Source organism: Sminthopsis crassicaudata, chromosome 2 (assembly GCF_048593235.1).
Source record: "Sminthopsis crassicaudata isolate SCR6 chromosome 2, ASM4859323v1, whole genome shotgun sequence".
Lineage (NCBI taxonomy): Eukaryota > Metazoa > Chordata > Mammalia > Dasyuromorphia > Dasyuridae > Sminthopsis > Sminthopsis crassicaudata.
This window is the reverse complement of record NC_133618.1, coordinates 527,381,031-527,398,442: the sequence shown is the minus strand read 5'-3', so window position 1 is coordinate 527,398,442 and position 17,412 is coordinate 527,381,031. Positions and strand designations below refer to the sequence as shown.

General features: G+C 34.7%; 1 protein-coding gene across 4 annotated transcripts in view; it reads left to right on the top strand.

The window, feature by feature from the left end:
* DNAAF4 (dynein axonemal assembly factor 4) overlaps nucleotides 1–14,885 on the top strand; it is an 86,591-nt gene extending 71,706 nt beyond the window's left edge. Inside the window, exons 8-10 of one of the 4 annotated variants that reach the window (XM_074294573.1) lie at nucleotides 1,460–1,565; nucleotides 2,913–2,921; nucleotides 8,815–9,123. In XM_074294573.1, coding sequence (XP_074150674.1) covers nucleotides 1,460–1,565; nucleotides 2,913–2,921; nucleotides 8,815–8,912 — 213 coding nt within the window. In that variant the 3' untranslated portion in view covers nucleotides 8,913–9,123. Of the gene's footprint in view, nucleotides 1–1,459; nucleotides 1,566–2,912; nucleotides 2,922–3,576; nucleotides 3,681–8,806; nucleotides 9,124–14,762 lie in introns of those variants that run through there. The other 3 variants (XM_074294571.1, XM_074294570.1, XM_074294569.1) reach the window with 3 other exon arrangements.
* Nucleotides 14,886–17,412: the final 2,527 nt, after the last annotated feature.

Sequence of the window (17,412 nt, the reverse complement as noted above, 5' to 3'; positions counted from 1 at the left end):
AATATTTTTGGTTTAAATGTAAATATGATTTTTAATATGTTTCTACACTATGTGTCAGGAGAATTAAAAAATGCAGGAGTTGCACTCATGCTATCAAGAAAAGCAAAACTAAAAATCCCAGCTTAAAGAAAGGTAGAGAAACAATATTATTCTTAAAGAAATTATAAGCAATAACTAAACATCTATACTTAACATGTATGTATAACATCTAAATTATTAAATGAAAATTTAACTGAAATTACAAAAAAGATACAGTAAATAACTGTCAAAGACTTCATTGTTTCTCTCTAGAATTAAACAAATTTATGAGAGAATGAAAAAATATAGAGTTGAGTTATTGGAAAATTGAGAGCTAAAAATTATGGTGATTGTCCAATGGAAACACTAAAGAATTTTAATACACATTTTTCAGCACCATATGATAGACCATAATAAAATTATATGAAATGTTCTGAAGGATATTTTAAATAAATGTAAAAAGGCAGAAATGCTAAACACATATTTAATAGATCATAATGTAATAAAAATACTAATTAACATGTAGAATACAAGCAAAAGATAAAGGTACATGGAAACCTAATAATGACATTCTAAATTATGGATAGGTCAAAGAACAAATTGAGAAAGCAACAATTGTATAAAAGAATATGATATTGAAGAAAAAACACTCCCTAATTTTTGGATGCCCCTTAGGTGCAAAGGAAAAAAACGTATATCTATGAAAACATATATTATTAGCAAAATAGAAAAAGATTAATAAGTTGAATATTCATATTTCATTTTGAATATGATTTCTAGTTTTTAAAAATAAAAATCAACAAATTCAAACAAGTTCATGAGAGCTCACAGATTTTAATGTAGTTCACTAAAGATCTAAATGACAATAGATTTGGAGTTGGATGACAAGGGTTAAAATCCAAGTTCCACCATTTATCAGCTAGGTGTTGGCCAAATAAATTAATTCTCCTTTCACAGACTTAATTTCCTCACATACAAAATAAAGAGGTAGGATTAAATGGTCTTTGTGGCCTCTTTCTACTCTAGATCTCATGAGTCTATGATAGATCTTATTCTAACAACTGAGCAGCACAAAGTAACAACAACAAAAAAAATTATAAATATAAATTATAAATAGTAATTTTAATCCAGCTAGATTAAAATAGATTAGAGTGAGGACCCCCAAGAGTTTATAGTTATATTCTAAATCATAAGCCATATCATAAAATAAAATTTCATATAATATTATCCTTATATTCTGAATTGTAGGGTGATAATTTACTTAATAGGTAATTTTTCTCCTATCTGGGAAAATGAATAGAGATAATGTGGCCAAAGATTGTAGGAGGATTTGAAATTAGTTTTGAATTTGAGCTTCTGGTCAGGCTTTTGTTCAAGTTTAGATAGGAATTGCCTGGTCTTTATATTTATTATATGTTTGGTTGTTTTGGGTTTTTTGAAGGCCCTGGAGTTACTTACACCACATGTTGCAGACAATGCAAATGCAAGAATGAAAGCTCATGTGCGGCGTGGAACAGCATTCTGCCAACTAGAATTATATGTAGAAGGTAGGCATTTGATTTAGTAGAATTGCTCTTATTCCCAAATTAAATCTTGAGTTATGTAAACTGATTTTAGAATAGTGATTATTCAATTGCTTTTTGTAGTTGTCAATTTTCTTCAATTATATTTCAGTTCAATTTAGATTTTTAAGAAAACAAAATATAAATGAGTAAAAAACCTTTATGGAAAATATAGGCAATTAAAGTATAGATTTTAATCAATAGTTATTTATCATTTTTCTATAATCCAAAAACACAAGGAAGAAAGTAGTGGGCTTACATTATATAGACATGGTCAGATTGGATACAATATGAAAATGTTACTATACTAATTTGTCAGATGATTCCTACTTTTGCCACATCTACAATTTAATCCTTTATTTATATACATAATCATTATGAAGAAATTAACTATTCACAGAAACTCAAGTAATATTTATTTATATAGCCCGTTATGATTTCTAATATGCTTTATGTTCATCATCTCATATGAATCTCACAATAGTCCTTTGAGGGACAAGATTATAGATATTTAGTACTCCATTTTATTAAAAAGGAAACTGAAGGTCAGAAATTTGCTAAGTATCAGAGGTATAATTTAAAACAAAAATCTTTGTCACTTCAGGACCAGCAGTCTATCCTATGTGCCTTAGGTATTGCCAACTCAAAGCAAAATTCTGAAACAAGCAAAGTTTTTCTTTTAGAATTCCCTTTTTAGATGTTGAGTGGAAGATATTGGTTACAGTGTGAACTTGGCTAAGTCATATAATCACTGGGTCTCCATTTCTTCATATGCAAAATAAGGGGATTAGATGATCTCTTAAATCTTAGTTCTAAAGCTGTAATCCTTGGAGCCAATGGTCCTTTTCCTAGTTGTCATATATGAAGGAGTACTGGACTTTCTGGGCTTCAGTTTCCTCATTTGAAAGGAAAATATTTCCATTGCCTCCCACAAAGGGATGTTGTGGTTAAAAAACTGTTAGCTATTAATATTTTATTTCTCCACTAGAAGTAATCAAACCAGGTAATGTGTCATTCAGATCCTACTCTCATACTTTTACCTACTTTCTTTCATGTTATCCAATTGAAATTAACCTGCTCAATAAATAATGATTAAGCACATATATGCCATGTATAGGATGCCAAAGTAATTACTAATAATACTAAGATTAAAAAGAATTAAATTCTAATTGCAAATTAGGAATGAATCCAACACATGCAAATAGGATTATATAAAGTAGCTTATGATAAGATGGTAGAGATCACTTTCAGTGGGTACAAATAGAGAATAGTCTTGAAAACCTCAAAGGTCCAAGTATGGGAATTGAGCCCAGGAAAAGAAAGTTAGCACAGGAATCCCAGGTAATCTGGGCTGAGAGTGGGCAAGGCTGACCATGCCACCCAGAACCTGACCCTGGCACAAAGTCCCATTTTAGGAAGTAAATCTTGAGAGATGAGTAAGCCACAGAAGACACCAGTATAAAAAAAATTATTACACAATGTGCCTCACAAAAGATCTTAGAATAAGAGAGTCACTCTTTAATAGCTACAAGAATATACTGTGAAAAAAATGTTCACATTAACTACAGGAATACCTAGAATAAGTAAAACAAGAGAGGGGAAAATGAAATAAAAGCTCTAAAGAAAGGAAAATTTCCCCAAGTAATGGAATTTTTGAAAACCACAATAGATTAAACAGAAATCAATGACTATATGACATAGCAAGATAAAAATAAAAGAAAATGTAAGGTATTTGTTATTAAAAACAGTTGCTCTGAAAAACAGGTCAAGTAGAGAAAATCATTACCTGACTAAAAACATCATTCTTAAAAAGCCTGGATATTATATTGCTTTTTTCCCCTTCACCATCATATTTCAAAAAATAATAAAACTGCCTAGATCTCTTAGAATCAGAAGGTAAAGTAAAGATCAAAAGAATCTTCCTGTCACCATCTGAAAGTAAAAGCATTGAAGGAAAAGTTTCAGTAATGTCATAGCCAAAATCTACAACTCACAGATCAAAGAAAAAATACCACAAGCAACCAGAAGGAACCAAGAAAGCACAATCAGGAATTGGCAGGTTCTACCACAAGTGAAAAATCTTGAATAAAATGTTGCAAAGAGCACAAGATACAAGCTTGCAACTGAGAACAACATACTTTGAAAAGCTGAGTATCATTCTACATGACTTGTTTTCCTCTGCTTTTAAGACATGAAACCTTCTATTATCAAAAGTTTTGTCAACTAGTAAAAATGTACTTAAAATCTGTATATGGTAAAAAAAAAAAAAAGGGGGGGGGGGCGGGGGGAGCGGGGAAAGGGGGACTAGAGAATCACCTCCGGGTACTATGCATTTAATTATTTGTCTTCTGGGAAAAAAAATATCTTTGCTGTCTAACTGATTTGTAATTCCAAACATGGAAATTTCAAGCCAGCTGGAGGAAAAATGTGGTGCCTATGTAGTGGGGGAGAGGGTGGAAGGGCTTTTTCTGTCTCTCTGGAGCATGCTCCATTACTATTTCTGGTTGAGTAACCATGTGAGAATTTGTGGGTGGGCCTTCTGCAATTCCTTCCTGAGAAGTTTTGCAGTGAAAGATGAGGAGACCTCTAATTGATTGGTGAATTAAAAGAGCTCATCAGATTCACAAGAGTGAGCTACTGGCTCCTGTATTTTTTTCCCCTTTTTCTCAGCATGTGAATGCTTTCAAGCTATATCCTGGGCAAATGCCCAAGTCTGCTGCCTAGTCTCTAATCAGCTCCAAGAAGCTCCTCCTGAGCTTCCATTTTTTGTCACCTGGAGCAAGAAATGGTGACTGAGAATTCTCTTTTTGAGTTGAAGGGCCCCCCTATACACAGTTCCCAACAATGTTAATGCTGCCATCAAGACAAAGAATAGCATCTAGTTTGTGAAGTGGTACCCAATTGACTTCAAGGATAACAACAGTTTTCTACTCTGCTTCCTGGTGGTGACTTGACCAAAGACTTATCAGCCAGTGTGAAATCTGAGCAACACTATAGATATTGTTGAGTCTGGACTCTTCTGGACAAGTTTGAGCTGCCTTTTGCCAATAATATCTTTCTCTGAATGTAAGGGGACAGTTTGCAAAACAAAGCATTCTTTGAGGCATGTGAGTATTACTGACTTGCAGGTAAACTGCAGGGAGGTTTATATGGATTCTTTTGAAAAAAAGGATGAAGAAAGCTAAGAATATAAGTTATTCCTTCCATGCAGCTCTGCAGCATATCACATCTAAGACTCTTCAGTTTAAATACATAGATGCCTGGGCTACTCTTCAGAAGAGGCCATGATGTTATGAAAAATAGTTAATAGTGCAGCTATAATCTGACTGGCTTTCATAACCATAAAAACTATGACTATGTCTGACTATTCATTGTGTTCCTTTTTAAATTGTTCCATAAATATCTTTGGAATTAAAAGCTTTAAGAGGGGGAAAAAGTAGGGACAAAAAGGCCATTTAGTTCTTCAAAGTGTGATCCAGACATTAAATAATCTTCTAAAGTCAATCAGAAAAAGTTATGAACCATAATACAGATTTTCTAACTCCTTGTTCAGATTTTTACCAAATTTTCCCAGACACCTGTAATGTGTTATTTCTTAACTTTTCTCACCTGCATTATGTAGATGTGAAAATGTGTGAATCTGACAGTGGAGAAAAAAAAAAAAGTCAAAACTTAGTTACGTTCATTAAAAATATATTTATTCCATAAGTAATTTAAAAGGACAGAATTTTTTTTTAAAAAGGTAACATCTCATTTCATTCAGTGAAATGGTTTTATTCAATTATCATTTCTTAAGTGCTTATTGTATGTAATATACACAGCTGGAAATAAGAGATTTAAATTAAAACACGGTTCCTGTCCTTTTGATGCTTATCCTTTGTAATGCCTGAGAAACTAAGGCAAGCTAGAAATTAGAGAGTTTTTAATATTTTATTTGGATTTCTGAGAGGGAGAGATTGTGCTGGGGACATGCTGCCCCCAGGGCTGATGTCCAAAAGCATCCAGCAGAGAATGTAAGTTCTCAATGACATATTTATACACAGTAGCTAAACAAAGGCAGGGGGTAGAGTCCAAACTCTGGTGATTGGGGATCTATAGGCAGGAACCATCAATCCAGTTCTGACAGGATGGGGGTAGGACTATAAATTCTAGTAAACTGGGAGTTAAGGATATGTCTAGTTTAGAGCCAGGAAGTCTGGACTCTCCCTTTTAGAGTTTGCACATTGAGAATTTATAATTTCTGAATAATACCAGAGGGAGAGTTTGCAACTAAGGGGATTGAAGCACAACAATTAAGGAAACTGAGGCAAGACCAATTAGGGAAACTGAGATAGGACAATTAGGGAACTGTGGCAGAACACTTAGGTAGTAAGATATGAAACTTGGGAAAATTTGGCATAATAGATAGCCAATTACCTATTTGTGTATTTATATTTTACCACAGAACTTGACAGAGAACTTGGCATATAATAAATGCTTAGTAAGCCTTTTTATATGATATCTGCATGTCTGTCCATCTGTCTACTTATTTATCACTATTAACTTTGGAAGGAAAATTTCAGGAGAATGTTGGGGATAGAAATCAGATTATAAAGAATTGAAGAGTGGTTGCTAAGGGGGAAATAAAAGCCTTGAGCAGAGACAAAAATTATGATAAATTTAATAATCATCAACAAAAAACAAATATAAAATAAACACAAAAACATAAAGAAAATCTTCCATAAACTCTTAGTATTCTAGAGCTAATCACATTAGCAGACTATAAACAAAAATGTGTTTGCTCTTATTGTAATGCCAGAGAAACTGAAGCAAGATAGAGATTAGAAAGTATTTAATAATTTATTAAATGGGAGAGATTTACTGGGACCAAATGGTTTGGTCCCAGAGCTGAATGAGATTATAGTCTCCAAGAAGCCAGACAACAATGTGAGTTCTCAATAACCTATATACATATGGCTCAGACTAGGGGATAGATTGAAGCAGGGGCGGAGTCAGGGTGCTGAGAATAGGAACTGGACTCTGACAATCCAGTTCTGACAGGGCATGGGGGATGGGATGACTTAATGGGGGGAGTAATCCCCCATTAGGGGGAAGATGGGGAGAGGCATCTTAATAAGACGTTATCTGACATTCTGATAGCTTAGGATGGGGAGAGGCATTCTGATATTCCAAAACATCCTTTTATTATTATCAAATATTCTGATAAAGAGGGAGGGGAAGTTTTGCAGGACTGAGATTCAAGCTGATTATTATAAACTAAAGCAGAGAAACTGAGTCAGGACTGGGTCAGGATAATTAGGGAGACTGAGTCAGGATTGTGAGGGATGTAGAAGATGCTTCTACAAAATGACTACTCAGAGATCATTCAGTAGAAAGCAGAAAAGTTGTTTATTAAAGCCTCCAGAGGATGAGTCGTCCCATCATGAGATAAAAAAGATAAAGATTGTGGTAGGAGAGCTAAAGAAGTTATAAAGATACATAGCTTTTATACAAGAGAATACATCACAAGAAAAAGAGCATTGAGAAGGGGAGGGGGAAGTATTTAATTGGTTGTTGCTATTTGGAGAGATTGGAATGGAAGGTTTTTGTTTCCCCAAAATCATCTGATTTCTAGGAAACAGAAAATCAGGCCTTCGAGCTTAATCAAGCAGATAGTGGTCAAGCTAATAGACTAAATATTGATAAATGTTAAATACTGATAAATGTCATCCTCTCAGGTTAAGAGTTCTTCACCTTATCTCTCTCTTCCATACAGGACAATAAAAGAGAACTGTGGCATAACTTTGTTCTTTGTTACCTTTTAAGTTTCTCTAAAGTTTATTTACTTTGGTAATGACTTGGTTATTTTTAAAGAAAAAAATATATGGATCTATTTATAGTCAGTGAATATATAGTTTTGGTTCTTTTGAACTCATTTTAAGTAACTTTACCTAAGTCTCTGTATTTTCTTGTATTTTTATTTGCTATTTTCATGGAGCCATAAGAATTTGTTAATTTAATATACCATAATTATTCAGATAAATTATTTAGACAATTCAGATAGTCAAACACAATCAAGAATGTTGTTTGATGTATAGGCTATTTTAAATAAATAAACATTTAATATTTTTGTACAGATAGGTCTCTTTTTGATATTTTAGTATAAAATTTTAGGAATGGAATTGTTGAGTCAAAAAATATAAGCAGTGAATGATTTTTTATTGTATAGTCCCATATTGTTCTCCAAAATGTTTATCAGGGTAAAGACAACATTTGAAGGAAGTTTCAATTCAAACCAACAAGGGCTTCACTAAATACCTATTCTGTTCAAGGTACTAAGTTTAACAAAGAGATGTCAGAAAGAAAGAGAATTGTAATCATTTGGTAGGGATGAGTTACAGGATGTGTATTTTAGCATTTTAAAGAAATAAACATGTTTTTAGCCATATAGGAAGGAGTCAGTTGAGTGGATTGATTAAACAATGCATGAAAGAGAAGATAAATCCTGTAGGAGACAAAATTAAGGGCTTGATCTTAGCCAGGCAGTAATGAAACCTTTTCTTATTAGAGCAGAAAGAAAAGGAAAGAAAATTAATGATGATATTAAAAAATTGTAAGCAGTGGAGTAGGGGTTTTGAAGTATTTCTCTTCTAAAGCTCTTACCTTTCCCTTTAGGGGAATGTACATGGTTGACAACTTAAGGAGAAAGTAAAGGGAAGAGAAGAAACACTTGTTGAGGGGAACAAAACAGGGCAGTACTAAATGTAGTTGGATTGTTGGGCAATGGGTGAGGGCACACTTAAAAAGTACCATAAAAATTCCCTTTGAAAATTTTAAGTTTTAATGATGTAGCATAGCTTCATCAGTTTCAAACAGTTATTTTAAACTCATAATTTTAAAAAAATCTCCTTATCTAATCTGAATGAATGTTTAACTTCCTTAGAGATTGTGGTGATATGTTTATATCATCACAATTACAAGGCAGAAGACTGGGAAGACCCAATATCAGGAAAGAAAATATATATCTATATTCTAGTAAGACCCAGTTTTGTAGAACAATAAGTTTTATATATATATATATATATATATATATATATATATTTGTGTGTAGGTGTGAGGTATACACACTCACACATGTGTGTACATATATATGTATATACATACATATATATGTATATATATGATATATATATGAGTTTTTATAGTCTATAAAATATATTTTGTTGCTCCTTGCTTTATGAATTTAGGTTTACAGATTATGAAGCAGCACTTAAGATTGACCCATCCAACAAAGTTATACGAAAAGATGCTGAGAAGATTCGAAATATAATCCAAGGAACTGAACTAGAATAAAAATGAATACTACAAGCGGCTAAATATTGTGTTGATAATAAGGAGGTGGAGGCTTTAATTTCCTTTTGTTGTATTCTAGTTCATACTGCCAAATGACTTCATGTTTATTATTTTTGCAATTTCTGTAGAAGGCAAAATATTGTAAAGTTGTAGGAAACAAGCTATGCAAATTGTACAAATTTGAGTAAATAAATCAAAGCAAAAAAAAAAATACATTTTAATTCTTTACCTTAAAAGTATTTATGAAAGTATCTTTTTTTTCCTTGTTGTATGAGCTTGCCCAAGTAATTAAACATGTGTGTTGTTTAATATTTAGGGTATTGATTTAATTTTGATCATAGATCTATTTTTAAAAATACATAGTATGTAATGTTTTCATTTAAATTGTATTTTAGCAATAAAGCAACTGAGTTATTAAGTCAGATGTAGTTATTATTGCATGTAATTTTAATTTTATATTTAATTTTTAAATTTATTCTATTTTAGCTCATTTCTTCCTTCAGTTCGGCTATTAGGCAAGGACAGTGTCTATGAGTACTTCAGGAGGGGAGGGTGGGACATGGTTCTCAGTAGAATCTCTACCACAAGAGAGATAAGAATTCCAAGATGAGCCCTGTGAATTAGATTATATATGTTTATTTTTAAATGCTTTCTTAGCATTCCTGTATAAAATTAAATTGGCTTGACCTGGGGAAATGACTGGTTGAAGAAACACAGCCAGATCTAGTTATTAGAAGGGTAGAAGAAAACTAACCACACTTCATTTTGTTGAGATGTGAGAAATGAGGGGTGAGATTTACCATAACAGCAATGGAGTCCCCAGGCTGGTGACAGGTTTTTGCAAAAAAGAATTTACAGTCCTGATCTGCAAGGAAGGTTTTTGGCAAAAAAATGGATTTATTACACTGAGAAACAACTTCCCAGAGGGCTAATTCCAAAAGGAATTTAAGAAGGGTAGGGTTTTAGCAAAAATGGGTTTACTCTGAGAAACAACTTCCCAGTGGGCCAAATCCAGAAAGGAATCTGCAAAGGTTTGGGATACAGAGTCATTTTTTTATTAGCTTTCTATGGTTTGAGGCTAGGGAGATTAAGGGCTAATTTTCAATTCAATAAAGGGTAGTGATTATGCCCCAGGCCAAGATCTCCAATTGAATTGTAGATAGAGATGGCCATGGGAGTTTCCCCTAAGAAGAGGAGGGTGGGGCCCCTCACTATGGTTGGGAGGGGTTGAGAATTTAGGGTTTCTCTAACTTAGGTCCACCCCTCCCCAAAGATCAGGGGAACACAGTTTACATCAATTTCACTCAAAAAGGTAAAAAATAGAATTATCAAAAACACTGAAATATTTTCGGTATATTCAATAGAGAATTGGAGTGATAAGATTTCCCATTATATGTGAGATGTCAGAATATTGTGTAATCAAATTGCATCATTATATATCGTATCTCTATGTGGTATACAAATCTTTAAATACCAAAACTTCCCTTTTCAATATGAAAGCTGTCATAATTCATGTTTTTAAAAAAACTTTTTTTTTTGTATTGAAAAATTAAAAATAACTTAATCACCAGATAGTTATTGAAGGGGATCACAGGATGGAATCTAGGTTATATGGCCAGCAAGATAGTGAATACTTGGTCATTTCATACAAACTCTCAAACTCTAAAACCCTCAAAAAAAGGGCAATAATGTTCCATATATATCATTACAAAGTCATTACAATTACATTTCACATTCACAGGACAAAGAACATTTACAATGTTATATCCTTATGAATTAACCCTGGAGAAATCTAATCTTTAAAACAGCCAATGAAGAGAGTAGCCAGTTAACAAGACTCATCTTGGGGTTCCTATCTCTCTTGCTCTAGAGATTCTACTGAGAACCATGCCCCACCCTCCCCTTCTGATGTAATCATGGACACTGTCCTTACTCAACCACCTGTAACAGCTGAATCAAGAGTAGGAAGGAAGAGAGGGGTTAAAAACAAGCTGGATTTTACCTGGCACCCAATTCTAAGTGAGAAAACCAAAGACTGAAAAGAATACCTGGAATATCCTAATTCCATCAAAAGTAGTAGACTCCCAAACACAAGAAGAAAAGGAGACAACCCCAGGAAGCAATATTGTAGATTACCAGCATAAATAGCTATATCCAATTTGATGAAAATGGCACAAAAATTTTAAGTGGAACTAGTTATTTTCTCCAACGGGTGCTAATAATTATTCCAGATTGGAAAAGGATAGTTTCTAACTTGAGGCTGAGGCAGCCTTGCAGCTCAATGTCAGAGGTGTGTCCACCAGAAAAGAAATGGATTCAGGAAATGAATGCTGGGATTTTTAAAAAAGGTCAAAAGACCAATTGTGTCAAGGGGAAGAAAAAAAAAAAAAAACCTCAATAAAAGCCTAGAGCACAATCAGATAAATCAATATCTGATTCTAAAACCAAAAGAATGAATATTAAAATTCTCAAAAGAGAATCAAAGCTCTCAAGTATTATAAAACAAAGAAAAATGAACCAATACTTGATGAATGAGATGAACTGAATGAAGACCTCATGGGAATGTGGCCTTGAACTATGCATTAATTGTGACTTGAGACTTTGCAATAACAAGATGAGGTATAGCTAAAAAGCTGCAGGTGTTTGATTTTCTTGGATGAACATTTCCCCTCCGTTTCCTCCATACACCTCTTAATTAGCTTTTAGGTTCTTCTTTTAAAGGCATGATGGTTTGAGGAAAGAATTCTCTAATCCAAGAAATAGCAGTTCTCTAGGGAAATTTAAAAGTTTGTTGTTTACTAATATTCTTTTATTTCTGGGGTAGATATCCCCATTTAGAATGTAAACCTGGACTCCCCCAGAAAATGGGATAGAAAAGGTGGGAGGGGGCTTTTTCCATTTAGGGTTTATTTAATCTTGTGTTTTGAAGTTTGTGCTTTGCACTCCTCTACTGATAACCTTTTCTGTTCAGAGTTGCCCTTTCTCGGGAGGTGGCAATAAATTCTTTTGTTTTTTTGCTTAAAAAGCAAATTAAAATCTCAAGGTAAAACCTTGAGTGTCTGATTTTAATTTGGGTAAGGGTCACTCTTCCACACAGTTTGGGAGTCTGGGATATTTCCTGCTTGTGAGAGGTCTCTCCCATACTGAATCCTTGAGTAGGTGCCCTCTGGAGAGTTCTCTAATGGTCTTAGGACTCATTTTGGCCTGCTCTGATCAGTTAAATTCTGGAAGAGAGACACTCAGAGAAAGCAAAAACAGAGTGTTCTAGCAAAGATAGAAGATTAATTTGGCCCAGAGATTAACCAACTGAGAAAAGTTTGAAATCAGGTAAGTGCACAACCCAGGTAAGGCAAGCAACGGGTGAGGGGACAATAGGCAGGTAGAATCTAAGCAGTTCAAGTCTGTAAGAGGACTTTCATTTTAACAAGAAGTAGGGGAACCATCTGGGTGACTGGGAGAATTTAAGGGAAATTCCCATTACCCTTTGAAAACTCTTAAGAGGTTCAAGTCCTTAAGGGTTCTCTCATTTTCCTTTGGTAAGTTTGGTAAGTTCAGGTAAATCCTCCATAAAGAGGATTAAGATACTTTGAATTTTGGGAAAAGAACAATTTAGCTGGTTCTAAAAATCTATGTAGGGGGGCAGCTAGGTGGCGCAGTGGATAGAGCACCAGCCTTGAATTCAGGAGGACCAGAGTTCAAATCTGGTCTCAGACACTTAACACTTCCTAGCTGTGTGATCCTGGGCAAGTCACTTAACCCCAGCCTGGGGGGGGGGGGGGAGAATCTATGTAGTATTCTGGAAAGATGACCCTTCTTTAGGAAGAATTGGGATTAAGTATCTAAATGTGTAGGGCGATTAAATACTGTAGTTTTGTTTGAGTAGGTGCCTGCTCCACTCCATTGGAGGAACTGTCCATCCCCCAAGTATTATATATAAATTCAAAGAAAGCAGCAGGCTCCTGAGGTTTCAGCTCCATATTCTTAAGAAATGGATTACTAAATTGATGTTAAGAGACTAAATCGCCTTAGAACAATTATTTGCCTATTGCTTTGTTAAAGAATTGGAACTGGTCCAGAAGTGATCTGGTACTTTCCCCATACCAGATTGGTTTATTTTGTTGGGAAGAAAAGGGAAAGACCATCTTTTGAAATAAAGGATAATTTTTAAAGGAATTATATACTGGCAGCGTCCTCATCCTTTTTTGGCCCTTAGGAGGTAAGAATTGCTGGTCCAGATAATACTTTTGGAGTTTGCAGTTCCAGGAGTAAGCAATGGGTGCTTACTAAGTCTTGGAAGAAACAGAGTGGGAAGGACCTTACTAGACATTACAGATGATTGAAACTACAGTTGAGAGGCTGAGAATACCAACATTAAAGGATCTGTGGAGGAACCTCATGAATGGACTGTTAAGGACAATTTATAACCTTTAAAATAGACTAGGAATTGTTTTGGTGGGAGGGGAGATTAATTGTGCTTAGAGGAATTTTAACAATATTGGTGGTGTACCTGTTTTATAAAAAGTTTAATTAAAATTTTTTAGAATGAAGAAATTTTTAATGTTAATTATGATAGGATTCTTTAATGTGAAATGAAAGTATATTCTATGTGACTTTTAATTAGTTGTATTGAGTCATTTAGAAACTGTTCCCATTATTTAGAGGAGCATTGAGAATAGTGGTTTATGTCTTTGTCCCTTTGAACATGGTTAATACCTGTACATGTTTTGATACAGATTGGTTATTGAACATCTTAAAGTGTAATGTTGAATTAAAAACCCATCTATTTAGATAGGAAGATAAGCTGTGAACTTTCTAGGACTGTAACTGATATTATTTGGAGTTTTGAATTCAAGTATGATTGTTTGATGGGTCATCAAGCTAGTAATCCACCATCTGAAAGGAATATGCCACAAGCTACCTAGAGGAATGTAATCTTGAATTGTTACAAGTGAAGGTTAGTATCTGGGCAAGAGTTGGGAGGACAACCTCGGCCTCTGCTTAAGGTGGTATCCTTCTGATTCAGTTTCCCAGTAGTATTCCTTTGAATATCTGATTATTACTGAGTCTGGCTATAAGGTGGAATTGTTGTTGCATACATTTAGCTAAGAATGCTTTATCCTGTCATGTATGTGCTCTCAGGCCAAGATCGGAAAGACAAGTTTTGATGCTATTATAATCATGTCCCTGCTTTTTCCTTTCATAGCAAATTTCTATAATTAGGGCAAGTGTTCAGTAGAAGCTATGAGCAAAATTCAAGTTTCTGAAAAAATGTGATCATTATATCCTAAATAAGTGGTAATTATTTGGCTTAGTCATTTATCTGTTGGTAGATGTATATATGTTTCTTTTAACATTTTTGTTGTTGCTGACTTTCATGATATATATTTTTATTTGTGAAAGATTACTTACTACAATTAATAGGGACAAAAGTTATTGGAGTGATAAATGGTCCCAGATGGGAGTTGGGGGTATAGAACCCCAATTTTTTTGCTGAATAGGCTCATTGGTCAAAATAATTATTAAACCAGCAACAGTCATTGGATTTGTCAGTAGACCAGGCCGCTCAGACTAGACAAACAGTACTCCAGCATAGATTGGTATTTGCTGGAACCCAGCTTCAATGAATACCCAAAGTGTGAGTCTGAATAGTCCTGAAGAGAATTTAGCAAAAATTTTCACCATAAGCAGATCTTTTATGGGAGAAATGTAAACTCAAGGTTTTTTAAGGTACAAACTGAAGAGGGAAGGTTGGGGAGCCAGGTGGTGGACCAGGTGGTGCCTAAAGATATGCTATCAAAAGCTAAATTCCCACTGAGATTGTCTCAAAGGTTGTTGTGTCTGTCTTTAAAGATGCTAACTAGATTGGAGAAAGGATGGAGGAATTAACAGTGGACTACAGACATTGCTGGTCAGGATGATAAAGACTACAAACTGAAGAAGAAGGTCCAGTTAGACAAGGATAGACTCTAGAACTTCCATGATGGCTTTGGCAGTTCAGGTAACAATTTTCTCATCTAAGATTATCTGCTTGTATAGTAGTTCTCTAGGGAAAGATCTCTTTTTGGTAAGGAGGTACTTTAATTTCCAAGAAGGATTTATAACTTTGACCTCTCCCTATTATGCCCTTTATAAAAAGACTTCTATTATTCACTGTTACAAATATCATGATGTTAATTCATCAAATAAACAATTATATATATAGAATACATTGTGAGAAAACAAATTTAAATATTTAGTAGTTTTGAAAAGAATTGTATGTACCTGGTTTGAAGTAGTTGATAAACAATGATGAGAAATCCATTTCATTAACAGTATGAAAACCATTGATCCTCTAATTAATGTTGGTAACTTTTAAATGTATGATTGGAAGGGAAGAGAATTCTTTTGTTGCAGTCCTGTGAACTTTTTAAAATACCAACTGAATGTCACCTATTTCAAAATTCTAAATTGACATCCTAAAGCTATTATTTCCCACTGCACCTCCCAGTCTACATCCTGTGACTTCATTTGTTAATTTTTTTCTCATCCATGTAGGTTGAGAATTCATTTGTAATTTATATTTATTAGAAGGGCTTGAGGCACTGAGAAGTACGGCCTGTCAATGGTCATTTAGCCAGTATATGTCACAGGCAGGATTTGAACTCCAGTTTTCCTAATTCCAAAGCCACCCCAACTACATGCTACATCATGCTGCCTTTCAACCTCATACATTTTTTAGTTCAATTTTCCAAAGGGAGAATGCTGCTTTTAAATAAGTGCAAATATTTGAGCTCTTTACTTTCACAAGTGAGCATATTCTTGTAAGGGAGTGGTCCCTGAAAATATTCACCACATCATAGAAAAAAGCCAAGTAATGTGATGCTAAATAAACTATAACTGTAAAATGGCAACTCCCCATCTCTTTATGAAGTGCAAATTAGTCCCCAGAATGAATCAAAAATGGAATAATGCTACAGAATTAATAATAAACTATGCCTCAAACTCACTCAGGTGAGTTTGAAGATAGTTTCAAAGGAAGAGTCGAGACAAGTTGGAAGATAGCTCCAGAATGGGAGGAATATAAGCATAAAGCTGGAGAAAGGGAAACTACTTACAAAGGGTTAGCCTGCTGGGAAGGAGGCTCTTGAGCTAATCTTAGCATGAAAGTATCTCAGAACAGAAGCTGTGATATGGAAATTGCCTTTCACCCCTTTTTCTCACATACCGACATAGAAGTGGTAACTTTATATTTCCTTTCCCATGGAGTTCTGTAGCAAAGGTCTTAAAACCACTTTGGGAGAGGAAAGAAGGAGTAGGGGAGAGTAGAATAAAATTTGTTTACCTTTATTTTAAATGTTTACTTTGCTTTTATAAATAGTAGAGATGAGGTCTAGATTTGGAAATGAAATTGAGGTCTAGTGGCAGGTTCGGGGTACAGTGAGTCAAAGAGAGCTCCCCTGCAGCCCCTTTGGATTTGGTGCGAGAATAGGGAGTTAAATGAGGTCTAGTAGCAGCACAAGAGTCCCCTGTAAAGGAATTAACAGACCTGAAAGCTTAGATTGATAAAAGAGGTTTATTATGGGGTTTGGAAGTAAGGTTAAAGTTTAGTTAGTAAAAGGTGAAGATAGAGATAAGAGGGCACTGGAGACAGTGTTCCAGTGGGTTGAGATCCTTGGCATGCCAGGTGTAAGGCTGGCGTGTTTGGAATCTCTGCCAAAAGAGGACTCCAGCTTGGCTCTTTTATAATGAAAGATTTAGCTAAAGAGGCCCATGGGTGGAGTCCCAAGTTGGCTCCTCACTGGGTTTCATGGAGGGCTAGAATTTGCTTGGTGGGGGTTGGGAAACCTGAGCAGATCATTAGAATGGGTGCTGGGACAGTCCAAGTTGGCTCAGATCCTATGGGGGCTGGGAAAGCCTGATCTCCCATTGGAATTTAAAGGGGTGCTTTTGACCAGGATTTGTGAATCAAAGGTCCTAGCTTCTTGAATTGGTAATGCATCAGCTAGGAGGGGTTGGGAATCAAAAAGAAATAAATCAATCTGAAAGGACTAGTTTCTTAAAGGGACCACAACCCACATCAGTAATACCACTAGCCCTTGCTAATTAAGATGGCATTTATTGGGAGTACAGTTGGGAAGAATCAACAACTGTGAGAGGGAAATATCCTTCACTAAGAGAGGCTTAACACTGATGTGTTTTTTCAGAAGCCTGCTTCTGACTTTGGTCTTGAAGCTGACAAAATGAGAGAGAAAAAGCTTATCCTAGGAAAATCCCTTTGGCCAATACTCTAGGAATATATATGCAGTCCTTCAGTAAAACATCCGAGTGTTTATATTAGTATTCTAACAGTAATATCTAGCCAAATCTTAGTTACATTAACCTGGTTTGAAGTAGTTGACAAACAGTGATGAGAAATCCATTTCATTAACAGTATGAAAACCATTGATGCCCTAATTAATGTTGATAACTTTTAAATGTATGATATGGAAAGTCTATAGACTTTGAGAAAATATTCTCCTAT